The sequence below is a fragment of the Oenanthe melanoleuca genome, chromosome 8 (assembly GCF_029582105.1).
Source record: "Oenanthe melanoleuca isolate GR-GAL-2019-014 chromosome 8, OMel1.0, whole genome shotgun sequence".
Taxonomy (NCBI): Eukaryota; Metazoa; Chordata; class Aves; order Passeriformes; family Muscicapidae; genus Oenanthe; species Oenanthe melanoleuca.
Window position 1 is genome coordinate 14,339,480 of NC_079342.1, and position 23,383 is coordinate 14,362,862.

The 23,383-nt window shown below is 36.9% G+C and overlaps 1 protein-coding gene across 9 annotated transcripts in view; it reads right to left on the minus strand.

Annotated features, from left to right (window-relative positions):
• Positions 1–8,212: 8,212 nt before the first annotated feature.
• Positions 8,213–23,383, minus strand: part of ADGRL2 (adhesion G protein-coupled receptor L2) — a 174,625-nt gene continuing 159,454 nt past the window's right edge. For 4 of the 9 annotated variants that reach the window (XM_056497451.1, XM_056497453.1, XM_056497450.1 and 1 more), the window contains 5 exons: positions 22,749–22,840; positions 20,698–20,866; positions 16,901–17,029; positions 16,394–16,490; positions 8,213–10,298 (listed from right to left, as the gene is read on the minus strand). In XM_056497451.1, the coding sequence (XP_056353426.1) occupies positions 9,544–10,298; positions 16,394–16,490; positions 16,901–17,029; positions 20,698–20,866; positions 22,749–22,840 (1,242 nt within the window). In that variant the 3' untranslated portion in view covers positions 8,213–9,543. Of the gene's footprint in view, positions 10,299–13,311; positions 13,394–13,607; positions 13,737–16,393; positions 16,491–16,900; positions 17,030–20,697; positions 20,867–22,748; positions 22,841–23,383 lie in introns of all 9 variants that reach the window. The other 5 variants (XM_056497457.1, XM_056497455.1, XM_056497459.1 and 2 more) reach the window with 4 other exon arrangements.

Below are 23,383 nucleotides of genomic sequence, written 5' to 3' on the forward strand. Positions count from 1 at the left end.
CACTTGGAGAAACTTTAGATCACTCATCCTGTTTGTGAGGACTAAATAACAGACATGCAGAAGCCCTTTCCCTTGGCTGCTTTAAGCATCATCACCATTCATTCAGCAGAATGTACCTTTTCTGTAAGCAAGTGGTGCTGGGTGTTTGAAGATGTGAGGCTGAATCTAACTCTGTACCATCCATGGTACATGGATGAGTCAATGCAAAAAAAGAAATAGTCCTTTAAATTGCTTTATTTGCAAATGGAATTCCTTTAAATTGAACTATTTGCAAATGAATACTTTTATAAGCCTGTTCCTGGCTGGTGTTGCTGATTCTTACACAGGGTATGCAGACCATCTCAAGAGGAGTCTGTATCTTCCCAATGAACAGAAACCTTGAAAGCTATTCTATTCCTGATACATTTAATCAGAAGCATGTGAAACAGATATAATTTTATGTATCAGAGAGTGAAAAATAATGAAAAAGGAATTAGTTTTTATTGGAAGGAAAAGTTTATCTAAATAGCTTATCTAAATAGCAAGTTGGCAAGCTTTTAGAATCTGATTGCAACTAGTTGCTTGACAACTCCTTTCAAATTACTGAAACCTATGAATCAGTATGCAAAGACACAAATCAAACAAGACTAGTGCTATGTGAACAATTTTCCAGATCCTAATTCCTCTGCTATAAAAATATATATTTGATGTTTCCTTTTCCTGACAAATGCAAATCAAATATTAACTGATTACATTTCAATACATTCATTATATTCTATGGCAGGGTTGGGGAGCAGGCAAAAAGGAGAGGAGTTGTTTGTTTTCACCAGGGTAACCAAGTTCTCCTTCTAGCCAAGTGTATGTTTAATGAGTGAATCAGACGCTTTAGCACATGATTGCTTAGATCGATAATTATTCAAGAAACAATACTGCCTTGGGAAAATCTATGGTAATAAAAAAGAAATCTGGATAGGCTGAATAACCTTTTCAGGCAGATATTTATCTTCAAATGAAGCTATTTTTTGCACAGTTTCTAGTCTTTAGAAAATGCATTATTGGTTGGTTAAAAACAATCAGATTGTTAGTGTTTAGAGTGTGGAGTTCAGGGTGGCAGTGAGATAAAGCACTAATGGATGCTATGCTCAGATGCATAGCTGGGAAGATTGTTAGGCTTTAAGTATAATGTCAAAGGGGCAATATGAGCTGAATCTGTACATCTGCACTCTAGTGACAACTGTTACCATTACCAATATGAACAGATAGCAGGTTCTAATTAAAGTTACAAGCCAGAGGGAATAAGCATTAGGAAAGAAAAGAGTAATTCCATTAATAAATAGCACTTGATTTATCAGTTCACAGAAAAGGTCTAAAAATTAGTATTTGAAATGACTTTAAATACAGCATCTGTCAAACCACAGAACAATAGCCAAGCTGACCTAATTAGAGCACTTACAGCTATAAGCATATTCTTATCTTGAGATGGGGAGACCAAGTAGTCTCAGAAAGGCCTGCTAATAATGTGCATCAAACTTTTGCTGAGACCTAGAAGAACCTCCCTTACAGCAGCTACCTTCTTACTTTGGATGTCAGAATATTCAGAATTTAGCTTCCTGTCCTTTCTGCATCTGCATTAAGAGAAACTTCTGTGTGCTCACCATGAGCTGGATCATGAGAGCTGGTTACACAGCACTTTGTAGGACTGTAACTGTAGGTTCTCTTTCTATATATAGGTGTCACTTTTGCTTACCTTTAGTATTCAGTCAGGACAGTACCCCTTTAAATATGAGACAAACATTGTCTCTGCAGATACTTTTAGACCTTCTAAGGCTCCTTAAGTGGTGCTGAGGAGTACAGTACTCTGGTATTTATGGCAACCCTGCATGGGTAACATTGCCTTGCAGGTAATAATCAGCCTTGTTCTCATGAAAGGGTGTATTCTTAACTTAGAAAACTTGCCTGAATAACTTATGGGAAGTCTGTGCTAAGGCAAATCCCCTAATCAACTTTCTCTTGCTCTGTGCTTTGACTGTTTCCTTAGTTTTTCATTATTTTTGTGAGTGGTGGAGTTATAGTCCATTCAAGTAAGTTGTTTTTGTTAAATTGGATCTTGAAAATGTGTTTTGAAAATTTCAATACATTGGAATGAAAAATTTCTTGACTGCTTTCTGTAAGCATTCTGTGATCTGGCAGGGCTAGATCATATGCATGAATCAACAAGTTTGCAGGGTTAGAAATGGCTCTCTGAAGTATTTTGTCAAATTACCCAGACCGATTGACACTATGGAGATTTTTCTCTTGCTTTGAGGGGGCACCAGCTAGTAGTGCTGTAAAAAGGGCAAAATTAATTCTGCACCTCATTTGCTTTATATTGTCCTTTTATTTTCTTCTCCATCTGTCTGAACTCGTCTTCATTCCTTCCCAGCATTTGAAAAAAGGCTGTTCTGGCAACTTTTAATGTGCTTGGAAACCTTCACGTTTTGTATAAACTTGCAGGTTTGGGCTTTGTCATGGAGATAGCCCTGTCATCAGTTATTCCAGCTATGTTCAGCTCAAGGAGGGATTTTAGCAGTAGCTTCACTCTAAGCTACTCCTGCCTGAGGGAAGTGGAAGCAGATAGCCCCAGCCAGCATTTGCAGTGGTTGTCACTGAGCCTGGACACAGAGGGAAGCTGGGCAGGGCAGGCTGGGGGCTGCCCACCCTGCCAGCCCAGCCTGGCCCTCTGGGCTCCCAGCTGGGTGTGGGCAGTGAGTCCTGGGTGCCCTTTGGTGCAGCAGTGCCCACCTTGGGCTGCAGAGCACCTCACACTGCCCTGCATGACCCTGGCACATGGCACAGCCCTTCTGCAGCCTCAGCATCTGTGCATGGCAGGGACCCCAGGCCAGAGCCCAGGCTGCTTCTGAGCACCGGCAGCAGTCGTGACCCTTTCTCAAAAGGAACAACAAACTTGGTTTCAGAGCCTTCAGCTTCCACGTGATTTAAAAAAATAAATAAATAAAACTGGGAGAAATTTTTGAACCTGTTTTCCAAAGGCAAGAATACACACAGGCTCACAGAGATTTGGAGAGGTTGTCAAATGCAGCCCTTGCTGCAGTCATCCAGCTGGAGTAAGGGCACATCCACAGGTGCTGCAGAGCTCTGGTGGTGGCATTTACATCATAGAGTTACTCCAGGCTAGTGATTGTCGGGACTTTGGCTCCAGCAGGGGAAGGAAGGAGGTCCTTTGTAGCCTAATTCCTGGATTATGGCATTCAGGGGCTGCACTGGTAAACACAGCAAGGCAGTGATGCTGCTCATGGCTCCTGGCTGCAGCCACAGGGCTGCACACACAGTCACCAAACTTGGGATGATAAAAAAGCTTCACTGACAAAAACATACATCTTCCAGATTAGAATTAATTCTGTCCCTGAAGTAGCATCTGTGGTACCTGGGATTTAAGTGCCTCAATTCCACCAAAGTTTCACTTTGAATAGTGAAGTGCTTTTTGGGTCTGACATCTAGCAGGACCACATTTAAGCACTGCAGAGGAAACATTGCCAAAAGAGATGTAACTGCTAAGGGCAAGAAAATTGTGCCTCTCTAACGTACTAAAATTAAGTGAATCGTGCAGCTGTTGAGACTAGAGGGAATGGTTGATGTAATTTATTTGGATTTAAAAAAGAAAAAAATCCATATAAAAATATCCCTCCCAAGAAGCCATTAAAGCAAATGCGTATTAAGGAAGTGAGAGCTAAAGTAGTTGTGCATTAGAAACTAAGAGGTAGAGCAGGATTAAATGGTTGATTTTTTTAGAATGGCAAAAGGCTAATGGTATAGTGCCCCTACAGTGTTCAACTGGAGCTATCTGAAAATGGGGATGGACATGCTGCTGGGGAGGGGGCACTGTTTGCTGTTAGCAGAGAATTACTGCAGTTAATCAGAACTAGGGAAGATTGTGATTGACCTGGGTTAACAAAGTGAATAAATGGGCAGTGTGATGCAGATGAAATGCAATGCTGAGAAATGGAAGGTTGGGCACACATTCAAGAGAATAATTGGAAGTATTTGTACGCTTTGCTGGGCTCTAAATTAACCATAACTATTTAGGTCATTACTTACTATGACCAGCCTAGTGGAATAGTGTGTTGTGAAGGGATCCTATGAAAACAAAATATAATGTGAGACCATGGGAGGTGGCAGTAGCACAGAATAGAAGATACAACTCCCATCCATAAATCAACATGAACAAATCACCCATAATTTTGTTCTTGTCCTATTTCTTAAAGCATACTGACAAAAAGTCACTCTGAAGACTGGCAACTAAATAATTAGAGAGGTGGAGGATGCTGAAAACAAGGATTTGTTTAGAAAGGAGTTAAGTAATAGGAGACAGAGGGCAAGTATTTAAAACAATGATTGGTGTTAAATATACAAGTTAAGAAGCTTCTATTTATATTGCTAGTGCAAAAAAAAAAAAAAAAAAAGAAGCAAAGTGGTATATTTAAAGAGAATTAAAATGAATTGTTTTCATGAGAACCTCATTAACCTTTGGGAATCATTCTGTTAAGCAATCATGGAGGCCAAATGTTCAGCAGCATTATGTTATTTTAAAACAATTCTAATGGTACAATAGGACTGGAACAGCTATTCCAATGCTATCCACAGAGATCCAGATTCTCCATTAAAAAAGCCCATACAGGTACTAACCTGCTGCCTCCTGTTTGGGAACCTGAGTTTTTAATGTGCATTGATGTTTTTGTGCTCAGCTTTGCTGCCTAAACTTTGAACTGGTTGGCAGTGGAGAGTCTACATTGTGCCAGGGCTCCTACTTCACCATATAAAAGGAGGTGTGTATCCAAGGAAGAAATGGTTCAGTACACAAACTTTTCTTTATAGAGCTACCTATTCTGAGTGTAATTTATGCAACTGTGACTTCCCCCATCTGGGATCCCAGAATGATGTCTGCAGCAGCTGGTGCATTATATTGAATGGTCCTTTAAAATCTCCTTGCTGCTGGGTTGAGGCTTGTGTGATTTTCAGTAGCATTTATAACCACTCAGGCTGCAGCATGGTGTGATCTGATGCCAGGAACTTTGATGGGGAGCAGCTGAGATTAATGATGACATAATACACTAAGAGGAGATATTAATGTTCTTAGGCATGAATTAATGAAATACCATTGAGAATTTATCCTGCATGAATAAAAGGATTTGGAAGTTGTCATTCCAAAAACCACATGAAGATTTTACTGAGAAAACCTTGAAACACTGTTGAAATAGACAGGGTCCTAATGAATCCTTACTCCAGACTTTTGGCAGAGCCAGATGATTGAGCTGGAGCCATTAATTGAATTCCTACTAGTTTACAAAGTGCTTGTGTAAATGAAAGACACAGATCTCTTGCTTCCAGGGTTGTGACAGTGATAATTTTTATCACTGAATTACAAACTGTGGTGTCACTGTGGAGTAGTGAACCAGCATTCCAGTGGCATAGACAAATCTGGGATCCTCATCCCACCGTGCAGCCACACAGCAAGATCCTTGCTTACTGAAATGGTAACACTGCTCTTCATAAATGTGGAAGGTGATTGGCACCATTTATTTTTTAAAAAATTAAGGAATGCTTTACTGTGATCTCTCTGGGACGTCTTTGCAGGATTACTGAAAAACTGAAGGATTAATGCTGAATCTCATCATTTGAAATTCTTCATTGTTCCCTAGAATTAGTGAATTAAAATGTTGTGTGTGTCTATCTACGGATATGTATATGATTGTCTACCTGTAGCTTCTCTTGATTGTGAAAAGTAATTTTATTCAGGTCTAGAAGAGAAGTTTTGTTATTTTTGAGGCAAAGTGGGATAATACCAGCTACACTACACAGGAACTGTTTACTTCTTTTGTTGCTCTGTTAATGTCTGTTCTGAGTAGTTAAAAAAAAAATCCTTCAAACTTAGGACATCAAGTATGACACATATTTTATCCATAATTTATGGCGATTTGAAACACCTTTTATTGCCTACATAAGTGAATATATGTAAACTTTATTAGTAACTTCAATTCAAATTTAAAATAAGCAAAGGTGTATTGTAGAATTTACAGATAAAGGTTAGTTTTAACTAAGAAGTTATTACCAGTGTTGCATTTCTTCATGTTATGGTTCACTTATGTAGAATTGAGATGTATTTTATATTAAACAATGCATAGCACCATTATACAACAGTTCACTAAATGCACATCCCATTCAATCTTTTGTAGGAATTTATATAACTGGACTGAAGTTACAAGGAAGAATTGAACTGAGCCAGAAGGGTTAACACTGATACTAACAGATTTCCAGCCATAAGAAAATTACAGCTCTTCTGAAAGACAGTGCCTAAAATAGCAACATATCGTGGGCACCATCATAGGAACTGCTTAACTGATGACCCTGAAGAAACACTTGTTTCCATTAATTCTGTTGCCATTATTTCGCTATTCTTGAACTCTTCCTCTGAATTCTTCTGTCCTTCTGATCCCAAGACAAGATGGCAGGAATGTTGGAAGAGAACATAAATTACAATAAGCTGTCAACTATATAATTATACTGTAACCTACTACACTGAGAAATTACACCAACAGAAATCTGGCAATGTATTGGCTGCTAGCTAAACACAGGACACTCACTAGCTCAACATTAAAAAAGAAAACCAGGCTCACTAAAAATCAACATCTACATTACAAAGAAGCTAACAAAAGAATTCCCTTATGATACTTAGGTTCAGCTGGTTCATCTTAATTTCTTCAGCTTTTTTTGTTTTTCTTGTTTTATGAATACTTGTTACATTTGCAATTGAATATGTATTTAAGATCACAATGCTACAAACCTTTCTCCAGTATGTAGTTTTGCCACCTTTAGTAAGACAGAAAGGAGTAATTGCTCGGAATAGGGTGGAAGATTCTGCAGAAAGTTGGTGATGTTATTAGGTCATGTGTACTGTAATTACTTGAGTACCTTATTTTGAAATCCTTAAGAACATGGTTTCCTAGATAGAAGGCAGCAAGTATGCTTTTCCCAGACAGACTAAGGGAATAATTTTTGCTCCAAGGAGTCTGCTATGTACCCTGAATCAGAACTAAGTTCTGTTTCATAGAGATTTCTGATTTTTAAAGCATCTCTACTAAACAGAAGTAAACATTTTCTGATTAAATTTTAAATGTTTCAGTGACTCTACTGCAAACACAGTAACTTTGAAGTGTTAAGGAACTTACTGGCAAAAGTTACCAGTGGCTGATGGTAGAAGATGCTTTTTTTACTCACGAACTGTTGCTACAGTGTCACAGTTCTGAACAGATATATTGAGGTTACCTGAACCCCACAGTTCCATCTCAATGTGGATTTTAGTTTTTTAGTGTTTGAACCTCCTCAACAGGGGGAAGTCTTGCCCAAAACATTCCTCTGAAATCCAAACTTCTTAAAAACACTGACTTGTTTTCCAAAAGGACTTTATATATTCCAATACATCAGAAGGAAACAATACATCTTTCAAGTGAATTTTTGCTGTTCTCATACAGAAAGTCACAATGGCCACATGTGAAACTGAGGCCTCTGTGATGATGGGGAATTAATTTGTGAGCTATTTGAAAGAACAGTTTTGGAAGTGGTGACAAATGCAGTCCTTGATGCTATCTTTGAGAGGCCCTGGATGAGAGGAACAAAAGAGGCTTGGGAATCAACACAACAAAGATTTCAGACTTCCAATTTAGCTGCTGACTTATAGATAACATCTTGGGCATCAGCTGCCTTCTGCACTTCTCTAGCTTGATAAAAATAGGGACAGTCATGCTTATTTATCTAGCAGAAACCAGTGCCATGATGGATGAATTATTTAGATAGCACTCAGTGTAGCCAAATGCTGCTTATTTGTGTTTCCCCCCTGCAACAATGTATCTTCATCACTAATAATTAACTGCTAATTACTGTTGCTAAGAATATGAGAGTGGTGCTTACCACCTTATTTTTAATTTCAGTGCAGATGCCTACTTAAAAGTTATGTAAATATATGAATTTACGGTACACTTTCCTAATGACCCTGCTATGTCTGGGTTTGATCCTATTCAATTGTGACAAAAGAATAGTAAAAATGACCTGTCTTCTGCACAGCTATGGACAGCTTCTGTTGAATTCTTGACACTTAAATCATGAAATGCCATTCTAGGCAGGACACATCTGGGTTGAAGGACTGCTGATGCCAATTATACTTCGTACATAATAATGCACATTTTACCTATTTGGAAAAAAATTCACATTTATTTACTGTCAAACAGGTGTTAAACTTTACACTGGATATTAGTGATGGGCTCATTATTAACAGGTTTACACAAAGGGATGAAAAAAGCAGAATTTTGTTGAAACAATTTACATTTCATTTGATTTTTTTATCATAAAATAAATTAATTACTAAATATAGGCAGAAGGAATATGGAAGAGTTATAGTTATGTTTTATTTATTTTTTTTTAAAGGACAGGCACCTTTTATTCACGAGAAAGCTTGTGAGAAGTGTCCAGTGTCCCCTTTACCCCTTACCACCCAACCCTGATTAAAGAATGAACAGGGAATTGAGTTACAATCTTTGTTAGCTACACCAAATTTGTGCAAGGCTTGGCATAATTGGCTTCTAAAACAACTTTCTCCCCAAATTATGTTTTTTTTTGGCAATAAAAATTCAAAACTTAAGAATAAAAATTAACTTGTCAAAGCAGAACACTGTTTACAGTGAAAAAATAAGTGAAAACAGGTAGAACTTGCATTTTAAACAAACTATCGTACTATGAACAGTGTAAGAAAAACAGCTTATAACATATGTGCAACCAAGAGCTTTTCACAATATTTTCTTCAAACTCTTTAAAATTATTTTTTAATGACAATTATATTTCAGTTGGACACAAATGTATTTATTTTACCCTAGCAATAGAACAAAATATAATTTCTTTAGCCATTTTTTCATGAGAACGGTTCATTGTACAGTTGAGGAAATATATGAAATAAGGCCTGTGGCTTGATTGCTAGTGGTTAGACATGTATTCCATCTTTGCCCTAATGGAAAAGATTTGCAGTGAACTGCAAACTGATGCAGAATATCTCTCCTGCTTTTGCAAGTCTTGTCAGGAATAGTAAGGTACAGTAAATTTGTCCCACAGGATTTTAAAGCCTACGCCTTGTATATAATACAATGTAGGCCTAAGAAAAAAAAATGGTGCAGCCATATTTACAAATTTAGTTCACAAACTGCTGCAGTAAAATGGCTGGAAAGTGTTTATTTCTCTTTTTTTTTCACAATTTTGTTAAATTCAGCAGCAGAAGATATCTTAAATACCTTGTTGGTATTCCTTTTCTTTGTAACAAATAATTCATTTTAGTATACTCTGTGTATATACAAAGTTTTTGTTTTATAAAAATTCACAGAACTGCGAGGTCCAGTCATCCCTGTCACTGGAGAACCACAGGGTCAACAGAATTGTCTCTTCGAGCAGATATGAGGGAGCCTGCATGGGGCCAATTAAGTCTTTTTAATACTTGAACGTGGCCTTTAATATTTCTTTGCTACACTATTAAAGGCTTGTCACTAGTTGCATTTGTCCTTCTCTAACATCTCCTTCCGGAATACATCCTTCCTTGTTAATGGGAATGATATAGCCGTCGCTATTACCCCTGCTGATTTGATAGTACATCTGAAGCTGATGGCCAGCTCCTAGGTTTGGCATGCTCTTGTAGTAAATGTCCTCGTTTTCACTCCTCCTGGAAGGAGAGAGGTCCTCTTCGACGTCGGGGCTGCTCTCTGGGTAGGGAGAGTCTCTGAGGTTGGGCATGCTCGTGTAGAGAGAGTCTCTGTTGGGGGACTGGAGGTGCTCGTCAGCCTCGGCCGTCAGCTGCGAGACGTAGCTGTCAGTTCCCTCGGTCTTCACTTTCTTCTGGGGCTGGTACAGAAGGGAGTGAGTCCGCTGAGGGATGAGCGGGGCCTCCAGCTCCTTGTGGTGGAGCTCCAGCCCGGGGGTGTCACTGTGCATCAGAGAGGAGGCGTCTGCCACGATGGCGTCGTCTTCGCTGCTGCTCCCGCCCATCACCGCCTTGGCTGGCAGCGCCCGCTCCAGGTTGTGGTTCTTGCTGCTGCCCCGCAGGTTGTTGTGCACTAACTCTGAAATGATCATTTTCTCAAAAGCTGTATCATTCAGGCTTAGTCCACAGTCTACAACTTGCACGCTGTCGTTATAGTCTCCGTTGCGCAGTGAGTAGCTGTTGTTGAAATTACCATTTAGCGGTAGAGTATCCATGGCACTTGTATCCCTGGCATTGTTCAGTGAATGTCCTGAAATGGAAAAGGACATCTCTGGTTATTGCCTGGCATGTTTTCATCACATTTTTTTTTTTTTTTTTTTTTTCTTTTTAACAAAGTTCTTTAATGTAGTTCAGGACAAAGTTGTACTTGGAAGTAAAACTCGAGAAAAGTTAGGTTATTGAACATTCCCAAATGTAAACAGTTGCACACCTTATAGGAAAGATGCATTCTAAAAATAGTAACGTGTGTTTCCTGTGGGGAATAGTGGCATTTGGATTTCTTAATTTAGTGTCAATTCTGTGACTTTTCCACAAGGAACTGTTCACTCCATGCCCTTGCATATGTAATGCAAAGCAATTCGTTTGGAAACATCTATGTTTTGAAGTACATCACCATGATTTAGAAAAAGAAAATTAACAGAATTTGTCCTAAACGACACTAAATTAAAAAGGAATTAGATCACAGACATAACTGAAGGTAAATGTACAACATAAACCCACATAACTGGCAAGCAACTACTTTAACAACATTTCTAACATTTTTTTTCCTGTGTTGATTTTTTTTTTTTTCTTGGAGATGAAGTAAAGAAAAGAATGAAAAAAATGGATAAATACAAAGAATTTATGTTAAACAAGGACAGCCATCTTTCACACTACAGGGACCAGGGCCCACAAGCACCATCCAACAACACGATAGACAGCAGGTGGAATGACTCACTTTGGACAACTCACATCATGTCTGTCTGCTCAGGCTATCTGGCCTAAGAGTAGCTGATATATAAAAGAAAGTAAAATGATTTATTGTAACATGATGAAGAATTACTGAGCTTCTCAGCAACTTAGTCAGAGCAAGGGTTCAGCAAATTAGATTACTAAGCAATAACAGCTTTTCTTTTCCCACTTAATGCAATTTTTTGCACTAATATTCTGTCGGCCAACAAAGGCCCCAGGCTCCTAAAGGTCAAAGTTTGCCTGCAGTCTGCATCAGTCACAGTGACAGCACTGAATGAACCAGAATAGTTAATTAAGAGTTAGGCCCACAGTTACCATGGGCATGGAAGTCAAATGCAGAAATGTTAGGAATTTCTGTAAGTATGGGTCACAGAAATTAAACCAAAGAATAAATATTAGTTGTGGAATGGGAAGAGGAAATCAGCCATGGCTGATATCTCATAGCTGTTGAAGGAATGACAGATTGGGTAAGTCTGCTGAAAACATGAAAAGGAGTTTAAGGGGAGGAAAATGAAGTCTTATGATGATTAAAGTCTTTATGCTTTGGGGTTTGGCTTTTTTTTTTTTTATTCTGATAACTTGATAAAGAAAAGGTTTTCCTATAGACACAAAGACATGTAAACTATGACAGCACAGTGCTTCCCAAGCAAAGGAAAAAAAAAAGAAAAATAAAAACTTTGCAAGAAATTAAACAGTCTGAACCATGGAAATCAGATGGTTAGAGCATTCCTAGAAAAGCACTTTATTTACAGATATGTCTGGAAGTAAAGAAAGAATGAAGTGACTTTACTGAAATGAGACTGACCACTGTGAGGCTGCTGCATAATATGCAAGGCTTGGAGGAGTATAAGGGAAAAGTTTTTTGGAAAAGATTTTACATTTTCTCATTCTGTGAATTTTTTTTTCCCCATAATTAAAGCTGCAGCTTATCCTAGAAAATTCAATATTCTCTGGAAATATTGTTTTCAATTAAAAAGAAATTGCATTTTCTCATGAAAAAAATTTTGTTTTCAACTTTAAAAAACAGAGTAATAATTTCCAAAAAAATTCTGAGCAATTTGCAAGTCATTTTACATTTGTGTTCATGTGTACTGAGATTTTAACAGTGATGAGGGTTGTTTGAAAGGTCTCTTTAAGCTTTGATTAAACAACTATGTAGTTTTGCAATTTCGTGTATGTTCCAAGATTTTTCTTGCAGTGGATTTAGCTGTGCAGAACATATGGCATTTATAAAAGTAGACAACACATGGACCACATGCTGGATTCATTTCCCTCATGAAAGTGATTTAATGATGTAATTTTAATTTTCTTTTCCTCTGCTAAAGAGATATCAAAATACATCTGATAATCCAAAATGAGTTTTCTATGATATACTGCAGAGTTAAGCATGCTAGAATATATTCAAATTGGTTTGATGAGGCAAATTTTGTTGCCCATAATCAGGTAATTAATTTGAAATCTTTCATAGCCTGTAGCAAGATTACTGTAGGAATGTAAAAATATAAGTAAATTGTTAAGCATTTTGGCATGACACTGCTTTGGTTTTAAACAGCAAATTATTTCAGCATTGCATAACTTGTGTTACCAATAGGGTTTGCTACAGACCTCATGATGTTTCCCAAAAAGCAGTGTGCAAGTACTTTTTGAATGTGGAAACATTTTATTTGCAAATTGTGAACCACTTGCCCGCTGAGTCTACTTCATGACCGCTAGTTATGTTTTAATTGTGCCCATTAAAAATCATGCTGAAAAAATTTACATTTGATAGGCAAAGTTAAGTTTTACTCCCATACTTGTCTCTCTGTAGGTTGCTAGAGGAAAGCATAAGGAAAGTAAGAAAACAAGAGAATGAAAATAGAAACTACAGTTCAGTTAAAAAGGAGATTTGAAATAAAAACTGGAAACAAGGTTTTATGAGCTCTTTTTCAAATATTTATCATTCTATTTACACTAGAGTGATCTTAAGACTCATCAAACAGTATCTGCAAGATATTTACTGATGAACTGCAACATCATTAGAAAAAGCAAGTAGATAATGTAACAACAAAATGTTAGATAAATGATGACACCCTTTATTCCTACAGAACTAAACTGTTCTAACTGTTAATCACAAGATTTTCCTACAGGAAAATGATCTCCCATAAAGCTGCACTATACTATAGTTTAGATCTGTTTGACTGGATACAATTTTCTGCACTGGGGTATCCAAAGGTGTCAAGATGCCTTGCACTGCTTTAGTATCTCATCCATTCCATAAGCAGGGTTTTCTCAGCAAGCTTTAGAGTAAACCTTATATTGCATAGACATGATACCTCTAAGTGATAAATATCTTGAAGATGGGCTCTCGGACCATGTGGTGTCAGTCCTTTAATAGTATATTAAGATTTATGCCACCTGTGTTAAAAACATGGATAATTATTGGTAAATACTGTTAGGGCAAAGGCATTGCTATAATATAGTGCAGTTTTACAAACTGACATTGGCAACACTGTATTTCTCAAATTTATTTCAGAAATTCAGACTGCACAGCTGGGGTGTTTCTATCTAGGGAAAAGAGGAATTTGGAGGGAGCCAAGAAAAGCAGTTTATTCAGGAAGTATAAGCACACCTGGTGAGTTAAACACAGGAGCTGAAGGGGCATTACATACAACTGTTTCTGCGAGCAATGTGTTATAGGGGTTGTTAGTGCCGTGTGGTCGAAGAAGAGGGTTTGTTAGTAGGTAATTGCCAGTCATTCCTAAAGCAAAAGAAACAGAAAAAAAAAGTCAGTTCCTTAATTTTAGCCTGACAGTTTCAATAAAGAATAATTCTTATTCATCATGAATCATGTAGGATTTCTAGAATGTAATTCAGCTGAAAACTTCTGGATGTAATTGAGCTATGCATTGGAAATGGAAGCAGGAAAATACAGTTAAATTCCAGTATTTCACAAGTGCTGTCCAAATCCCCAAAGTAAATATCTAGTGAAAGTGATATTTACTAATGTATACGAAATCACTGTTACACAAGAGTAGCAATCAAATGTTTAGAGATCAAGGTACTACATAAAGCTATTAGAACTTTAAAAATGATCATAGGGAACACTTCTGTCCAGAGCTGAGAGAACTGAATTTCTCAAGCTGAAAGGTATTGAAAAACCTCTTATGACAGGATCAGAGCTGTTACTCACTTTATTAAAGCCACACAGATAGTGGAAGGGATTTGCTGTTTTCAGTGGATGGCAAATTGCAAGAGGCATATCTTAGTATATTCAAAAGTATGCATGCTGAGGGGAAAGCAAAATATTTGCTCTAAGAAATCAGAGCATTCACATTTTCTCCTGGGACATTCATGCTGCAAACATATCTGCCAGGTTTTAAAAAAGAATTCTTCGAACGACAAATTTCTTTATCAGTTTACAAACAACGTAAGGCAACAAAAAATACTACATGAACAGACTCTTTTAAACTCTTGCAAACTCTAATTTACACGTTAACACAACAGCATTTAAGCAACACAGAATAATCAGAAAAAACACAGCATATTTTGAGAAATTATTAAAAAGTGAATCTCTGATTTCTAGCTACTTCAAGAAAAATGCTGTGGTTTAAAAAATAATTTAAAAATTTCAATAAGATAAAATTCAAGTTTCTTATTTATTACTTTGCAAAGCAGTACATCAGTGTATCACAGTCCCAAGGACAATTAAAGAGACAGGTATATATTTTATAGTATAAATATTTTTACTTGGCCAGGAATGAAATATATTCCAAATATTAATGCTTTTGTACTCACAGAGCTACTTAGTAGCAGAAATGAGCAGAAATTTCTAACACTCTGAGAATTATTGTCTGACTATGCTAATCTTATTTGAAAGTTTCTATTAGTGATCAGCTAAAAAAAATTATCATAGCTTTTTTCCATTGTAAAGTACTTCTTACTAGAAATAATAACTGAAATATATTTTACTTGTTTTTTTTTCTATTTTGTGTACTATATTTCATCTTGTTTAGAATAATTACATGTAATTTATAGTTATGATTTTTTTCAATCCAAATTTCTTTGCCACAAGAAAAAAAAGCCTCATTAAAAGCTTGATTTTTGTTGTAAAGGAAAAATGACACTTGTCATTAATTATTAAACTGTCCTTAAATGTATTTATCACTGAGATAGTGACAACATTATAACTGAATAGAGCTGATAACAGTTCTTCTAATCCTGGCAGAACATCTCCAGTGATTTGAGTCTGGAACTTGAAACAGAGACAAGCTGCTGAGACCTGTGCTCAACCCTGCATTAAGTAACAATGCAGCACAGTTAAAACAAACCTCAGGAGTCAGAGACAGCAAATTAGGGCAAATACCGAATTTTATGTGGCTTGTATTTCTGGAATTTTAGTAAGTCACTGAAGGGGACATGAAAAATATACATTGTATACCTAGGAGAAGTTACTTAATTTTGATTTTTGCCAGAAGAACATGCAGGATTCATAAGGGGGGTGGGAGGAGCAGCCAGACACACAGAGTTACCCACTTTCTACAGACCAAATAGCAAAAATAGAATCATGCTTTCTGATACCTTTTGCTTTGCAAACACCACGGTTTTTACTTCCAAAATGAATGTAAACACACATCCCTGCCATCAAATCCTGAATTCGAATTTTCTGTTTGAACCTTTGTGAGCTGAGCAGGAGCTGGCTGCAGGGCTGCCTGCTCTTCACTTAAGGACTGGGTGGAAGAACAGGCTGCAAACGTGGCTTGCACAGAGCAGTCCTCTCTCCACTGCTGGCCCAAACAGCCTTCAAAACACAAGGGGCAGTGGAGAAAATCTGCCTTGGTTAATACCCTTGTCTTCTGTCTGGACATGAGAATGAGGTTACAGATTTCAAAGTCTATCTGAGCTCAGAAGTTTTGAGTTTTGATTTCTCTGTGCCTGAAAATCAGGATTCTATCCCATGTTACATGATATGATGCTCTTTGAAATAGAAAAGATAAATGCTTTACAGACATCTTTTGCATAGAAATGATATCAATTAGATTTCACTGGGAAAATTTCTTCACCTAAAAATCAGTCAAATATGCATTAAAATGCTACTGCACTCATATTTCTATTTCAGATTTAACCTATAAAGGTTAGGAAAGATTTAAAATTATGATCTTGCTTTTAAGCTAAATTATTGATGAAACTAATTTAAATACATTCCCATGAATTGAAGAATTCAACTTCTATAGCAGGGGCCAGTTAAGGGAACATGGTTTTCAAAAGTGCTGGTGAATAACTTTAAAACTCTGCTTTTAGAGAACACTTGTTCCAGATTTTTTTTTAAAGCATTATTTTCAATTAATCTGTGTTAAATTATATAAAATCTGTAATAAATTTATGGATTCTAAAACTGAAATGTTCCCAGTGACTGACCTTGATTAAGTGTTGAAGTGCTGTTGATGTCACCTGAGATAAAAGATGATTCCGATTGTTTTCTCACAGTGTCATTCCACATCCTCCTTATCCGACTCTGTTAACAGAGATAAAAAAAATGAGACAAAAGCATAGTAGGTTTCAAAGATTTTTTCCTATTCGTGCTATTATGTAGAATATTTGTGTTTATTTTAGCCTAAAGTAAACCATTCTTCTAGCACATAGAGGAAATTCCATTTTTTTTTAACTTTAATTTATTAAGCTTCATTTCAATGAAACATGGTGGTATAAATCTTCCACAAACCAGTCCTAATTACAAGAAAACGCAAGGTATTTGTACTAGACCAAAACAAATGTTTAAAAAGAAATAATTCTACCATGCAGAAGTATGTATTTACCACCTAAATGACAATAATGAGAAGACAATTAGTCTTTCTGATTGGAAGACGTCTCAGTAGGCTTTTCATAAGTAAGGTAATTAAAAGGTGCTGTCAGAGTCCCTGTTACCTGAGTGCCAGAGGAATAGCGGGCGCTGGTTCTGGTTGTTGATGCCTTCACTGAGCTGTGGGGACTCTCAGTTGGGAGCCCCCCGCAGCAGTAGGAATGTCGGAAGCATTTCCCATATTCCTTACGTACCTACGGGGGGAAAAAAAATTGCTTAGCACACAAAATAGTTTTAAATATCTGCTGGCAGAAACACACGAACCCTGCATTGAAACTGCACACTTTTCAAGCAAATAGGTAATTCTTCTGTGTCAAACTGCTGGCTGTTAGCAGAACCACATATTCCCCCCATTCAGTGGCAGCATTAGCAGCTACCCAGGAGTTTTGAACCAATTATTTCCAAGGTATACACACACTTAGAGATGTCCCTGAATAATCATTACTGAGTTAGTTATAGAATTGTTTTTATTTCATTTTCATATTGCAGATTAATACAGTTAAGTTTACCTGAATTGAATGCTGGCTGAAAATAGGGGTTTTTATCAGAGCTTTTGGTGAAAAAGCACAGAAAGCCTGTCTTCCCATCCTAGCAGGAAGGGCTTGAGCACTGCTCAGTATTGCCCCTTGTGTGATGATCTCCAATAAAGACTGCAAAACTTGCAATGCCTGTAAAGGCATTTTCTTACTCTCTGTAACTCATCCAGCTGCTCCTTCAGATGGCCACAGCTGCCCTGGAGCTGAACAGAACTCACAAAAACCACTGCCCCACTCCAGGCAAAGCCCCAGCTATGCTGGTGGAGCCACTTGTCAGTGCTCCAGAGCCACTTTTTGAACCATAAAAGCTGAGAATGAAGCACCTCTCATTTTTAACATAGAATGCTAATTCCTATATTTGTTGAATCTAGAAATTTGAATATACCTAAATTTATGAATTTATTTTTTTTTCTGACAGAGAAGCAAAATTAATTAATGACTACCATATTTGGGCTGCATTTATTCACTTTCTGTTTCCAGTGACCTACTGGAAACTTTAGTTATGATATGTGTGATAAGAATTGCCATAAAAGTAATCAGGATCATTTTACAGAGCAGTTAATTCTCTTATATTCCATGACTGCTTCACTGACTACTATTTTTGAATAACAGAAGAGCATGTGCATGTCATGGCAGCAAGACTACATCAGTGAAAGGACACAGTGGGTACAATTTGTACAGATGTGTAAGCCTAAATTCATAAATCTTCCACCAGGTTACGTGGGAACCTAAGTGACTCTTCCAACCAATGAGACTTATGAGTTTCTGTAAAATGAGGGATTTCAGCTAATCTGGAAATTCTGCCTGACTTGTGAGTATATAAGACAGAAATTTATGTGTGTGTAAAAAACAGAGAGGAGAAAATGCAAAAAATTAATAGTGTGGATTTGCATATGTAATGTGATGTTTTCTACAGCAGTTTTACTCACAGAATACATACTGTGATGTTTCTATAAATTACAAGGATGAAGAAAAATAGAACTATTTGTGCTTTAACTTCAAGCTAGGCACAATAATTTAGCTTTTTATAAAAGATATGGTACATATTTTAAGTCAATCCCTATCTATATCAGCACAAAAAACATGTAAAAAATTAAACCAGAAATGAAACAACTTAAAAGTATAATTTTTAACCCTGGAAAACATAGGTCTATATACATCATTGCTAGATGGTAAAACACCTAAGAAAATACACTTCTGAACACTAATGGATATTAAATGCTCTAAACCACTACACAGTGGAGACAATGGCAATCAAAACTGTATTTTTACCCAAATACCACCCTCCAGGGCTGGTTTTGCCTAATGCCTATATTGCAGTGAATGTACATTATCTGTCAGGACTGCACATTCCACTGTCATTATTTCTAAATTATAGCTTGTTGGAAACTGATGGAAGCAACAGCACTATCATCTCGTCAGAACTGGAAACATAATAGTTTTCACTTCCACAATTCTATTTCTCTGTTCAATTTAGTGACCAAGTGGTAATAACAGAATAAAAAGACTACATTAGCTATGCAGACAGAGGATAGGACAATATCCAGTCAAAGGCAGTGACACTTAAAAATCTTAAATGGCAGCTTTAACATTCTTTCAGGTATAAATCTTATTGCTCTAGGTTGTGTTTTTTCACACTTGACTGGTTTTTTAATATTGCTTTTTGCTGACTTCACTTTATATAAAAACAATGCACAGCTGTAAAAAGAAATAAAAAAGGAATCTGTTTCTGATGTTCAAGTCCAATACAAATAGTAAAAAGGGAAACATTATATGAAACTCTAACCCAGAAATTATTTGCATTTTGAGAATGTTTGCATTTTCTTTCCTGTCTTCTTCTCTTAGGCTCAGTCTTCTCTCTTAGTGTGATTTTGTTCTCTCCAAATGAGTGGAGTGTCATGTTCATCCAGGTAAAATTGTATCTACCAGACCTTTTCCTAAAACAGCTCTGAATGCCATTGTCTACACCAAATTTAGAGATGCTGGTAATGTTAGAGCTGGTACAGTTGAGAACATGAGCATAGGATTTTTGTATTTACACAACACTTTATCCAATGGTCTCAAACTATCTTACAAATATCAGTTAATTATTCTCTGGTGAGCTAATTATAATGGGAGTTAATAATTGCTAGGTCCCCAGTCTAAAATTGGTAAAAATACTTAGAATCTAAATATTGCAATTAGATATTTCCAAATATAGGACATACAGCATTTCATGTTAAGTTTGTTTAGGTGGGATTTTTTGATGTTCACCCTTCCTCTCAACTCTCATTACTTTAATTTGTCCTGCCTTCTAACAAAGACTGTCTGTCAGCTTTTTTTATGCACTCTTCATTAAAGTACCTCTAAGGCATCCTTGCTTGCAATGTCCACCCTCTGGGGAAGAGAAGAGGGGCAGGGAACCCAAAAAAAAGTTCCACAGAGCTGTGCCCTTCACTTTCCTTCTCTCCTGCTTTCTCCTCTCTGTGCTTCAAACTTTCTCTCTGTCTCCCTCTGTCTCTCTTTCTCTCTCTCTCTCCTTCCAGCAGACCTGCTCCTTCTGGACCCTTCTACTTTCACCCAGCAAAGGGGAGCAGAACTAATTTAGCTCATCCCAATCGTGAGGGAGGCTCCAGAGAAGAGCACAAAACTATTGGGATTTCTGGGGGAGGCAAACACTCAGGAAAAAAAGTATCAATGCTGGAATATTTTCCATCTTCAGAAAACTATTCCTGTTAGCAGCTGTCTAACATTAATGACTACTTTTTTCTTAGGTGTGTCAAAGTTAATAATAAAATTAATTTTTGCATCCCACTTAATTTTGTAATGAATGAGCACACATAGCAATCCCTGCCTATCACCCACAGCTTTATGTGGCAGCTTAATGGGATCTCAGGAGAGGTGCTTTGCCTTGATCTGAGAAAAGGAGAGCATTGCCAGGCTGATATGGGCTGATATCATAACCAATCCTTTGTTTGCAGCACTGCAGCAAAGGCAGGACTTGTTTCATGTGGACATAAAAGACTTTTGGTGGTAAGTCTAGTCCACATTATATGTACCACATTACCAGTGATAAACTTTAAAATTTGCTTCACAAAATCTCCAAACTTTTCAAGCCCAGGTTAGAAATGTTGCATCCATGTTAAACCTGTCTGGGTTACTGAGCAGTTACATGACTCCCACAAGCACATACAGCAAAAACTGCGTTGGAATTCTAGTCCCCTCCTCAAACCACTTCAAAATACTCCAATTCTTCAAATTGTTAATTTTATCTCTATTTTCTTAAGAATTATGTGTGGCATTTCTAAGGAGTTAGGGAACATTCATCTGTAGTTTTGGTAACTTACTTTCTTTTGAAGGGCACAATGAAAGATGAAAATAAACATTCCTTGGAAAGCATTAAATACTGTGAAGAGATATGTCATCACAACAGTCCCCTCATTTATAAACAGCAGACCAAATGACCATGTTAGGCCAAGGAGACACAGGAGAGCAAATGCACCCAGGACCCAGGATCTGTAAAAGAAAATTAATTTTAGTAACATTACTTATGAGAATGCACTTCGCCAAATCCAATATTAACATTTCAGTTCCTGCAGTTGACTTTTACTATTTTCACATTGAAATGTATAAATTCCTTGGGTTTAACCTTTTATCTATTAAAGAAAGAACAATTCCATTCAGTACTCTTAGACTCCAGTGAAAACAGCAAGAGTAGATATAACCTTTGTCTTTCTCAAGAACAGCAGAGGATGTCAAAACTATTCTGAAATGCAGAAGTATAGCACAAGCCCCAGCTTCTCCATTGCTTTATCTGCTTTTAAAGGAGAGATTGATAAATCTGGCTTAGCCACTAATCACACCATAGATTTTAAACCGTGGTGCTGCCATATGACACCAAATAATGTAACACAAATGCACAAAGGTTAAACAGCAGATTAAAAGCCTAGAGCCCAAATCGTTAATGCTTCGATAAACTCAGCTAAACTGAAGCTAGAGGATGTAACTTCCGCATGAAGAAACCCTGCTGAAATGCGACAAAAATATGGATATTGCTTTACAGAACAGTCTAAAAAAGATTCCATCATGAATAGGTTAAGGAAAAGGAATTGTAGCAAACAGCACAGAATGAAAGGGAAAGGGAATTTAGTCAGTGAATTCCACATCTAACTAATGATCTTACTTGATAAATGGCTTATTATCTTCATAGCTAGAAAGCATTATAAGCAGAAAAGAGAAACAAAATTATTAGACAGAATTGAAACAGAAATTAATAAGAGCATTTTTAATTGTCTATAAAAATTAGTCAAAATTAGGAAATTCAAAATGCAGAGGCAAGCAATTTAAAATTATAAAGGCACATAATATTTTAAAAGTCTTTAGCAAATCAGGTATCTCAAAAAGAGTTAATTAAAATTAAGGGAAATCCACAATATGACCGGGTTGGTAAAGTTAAAAATCATGCTAGAAGTTTGTTAATGTAGGGTTCTATCTTACCCAGGTAAGTCCGTATTATAGTAGCCATCACAAACACGGTAATTACTGGTGTGGATGAGAAGACAGAAAGAGGAAAAGGAAGAAAAGAGAGAGATGCTAAAGATTAGCTCTCTCTCTCATCATGCAACATGCAATGAAGCTGATACTGACCTATCTAGAACATCTAGTTCACAATGTTATCCTTACTGAAAGTCTCCCTTTGCCATTTCCAACGTTCAAAGCAGATCTGTAAGACCCTTTCACATCCAACCCTCAGTGTTAGAAAGTTGCACCATCCCTTCAGCGTTGGTAACAAAAACCTTGAATATAACATAAGGCTATACAGAAGACAGTAAAAAGCTATCTAAAGAAGCGAAAGCTGCCAAAGCCTTGTTAGTTATATAAAACTTATATTACTCTGCAAAAGGGATACTACAGTAGAACACCACGATAAAGTAAACATTTGTTAAATTAGCATGAAAACAGCAGATAATCTTCAAGTTAACAATAATAATAGAGTCAATTCTCTTGGGAGAACAGGATTACGAGTAGAAACTGCTCAGAATCCCTAAATCAAAAAGTCATTTAACAAAACAAACTTAATATAATCATATCAGCCATGCAAACAGGAACATCATTTTTGAACTGCATTTTAAATGCAAATGAAATTACTACAGTGCTGTGGCATTTCCGTGAAACAGTTTCTTGGCACTAGTTCCAGGCTGAAATTATCTAATTTTGACCGTCGTTTGTGACATTACAGCAACAATGTGACGAAAGCAGGATTGCCTCTGTTTGCTTCTAATTGACATCTGCAGTTGCTGGGAGACAATGGCATGTGCTCCTAATGGAGAGTAGCTTTCAATCAGTTCAGCAATCAGAAAATAATCATAGTTCTCATACTTGAACACAAAGCACTTACTTAATGTTTTCCAACCTGCTAGAGTCTGGTTTCAAAGTGTTTGAGTGCTTCACCATTTTGCACAATGTGATCACCAGGAAGATAAGATTCAGCTGTCAAAACAGATAAGAATGAAATTAAACTACTTCAAGTAATAGGTTGAAAAATGATGATGTTACAGGCTAAACAAAAACCCTGTAGTTTATTTCCAAGTAGTGAAAATTGGTAACTATATCAGATGGTCTGCAAACCATGATTGCAAAAAAGAATTAGAGGATGAAAATATTAGAAGTCCTTGTTTCACTTAATTTCCCAAATGCCACATCATCATGAACCACCATATTTAACTCATGTCCAACACTTGCCATTGTCAGTCTAGCTCTGTCCTCCAGCATGTTTTGCTCATCACCTACTCACCTTTACCTGTCACCTCTGGCCCTGTTCCCCATCTCACTCCCTGAGAACTATGGTCACCCTTTTACTGGGCTATACTTCTCGTCTTTTTATCGACCCATCCTGATTTTGAAATGTTTTTCACCTTTGCTGGTTTCTCCTTTATTTATTTTTTTTATTCCTTTTTGTTCTCACAATCCTACTGGGGTCTTGAAAAGACCTTAAATGTAACTGGAGAAAAAAAAAAAAAATAAAAAGGAAAA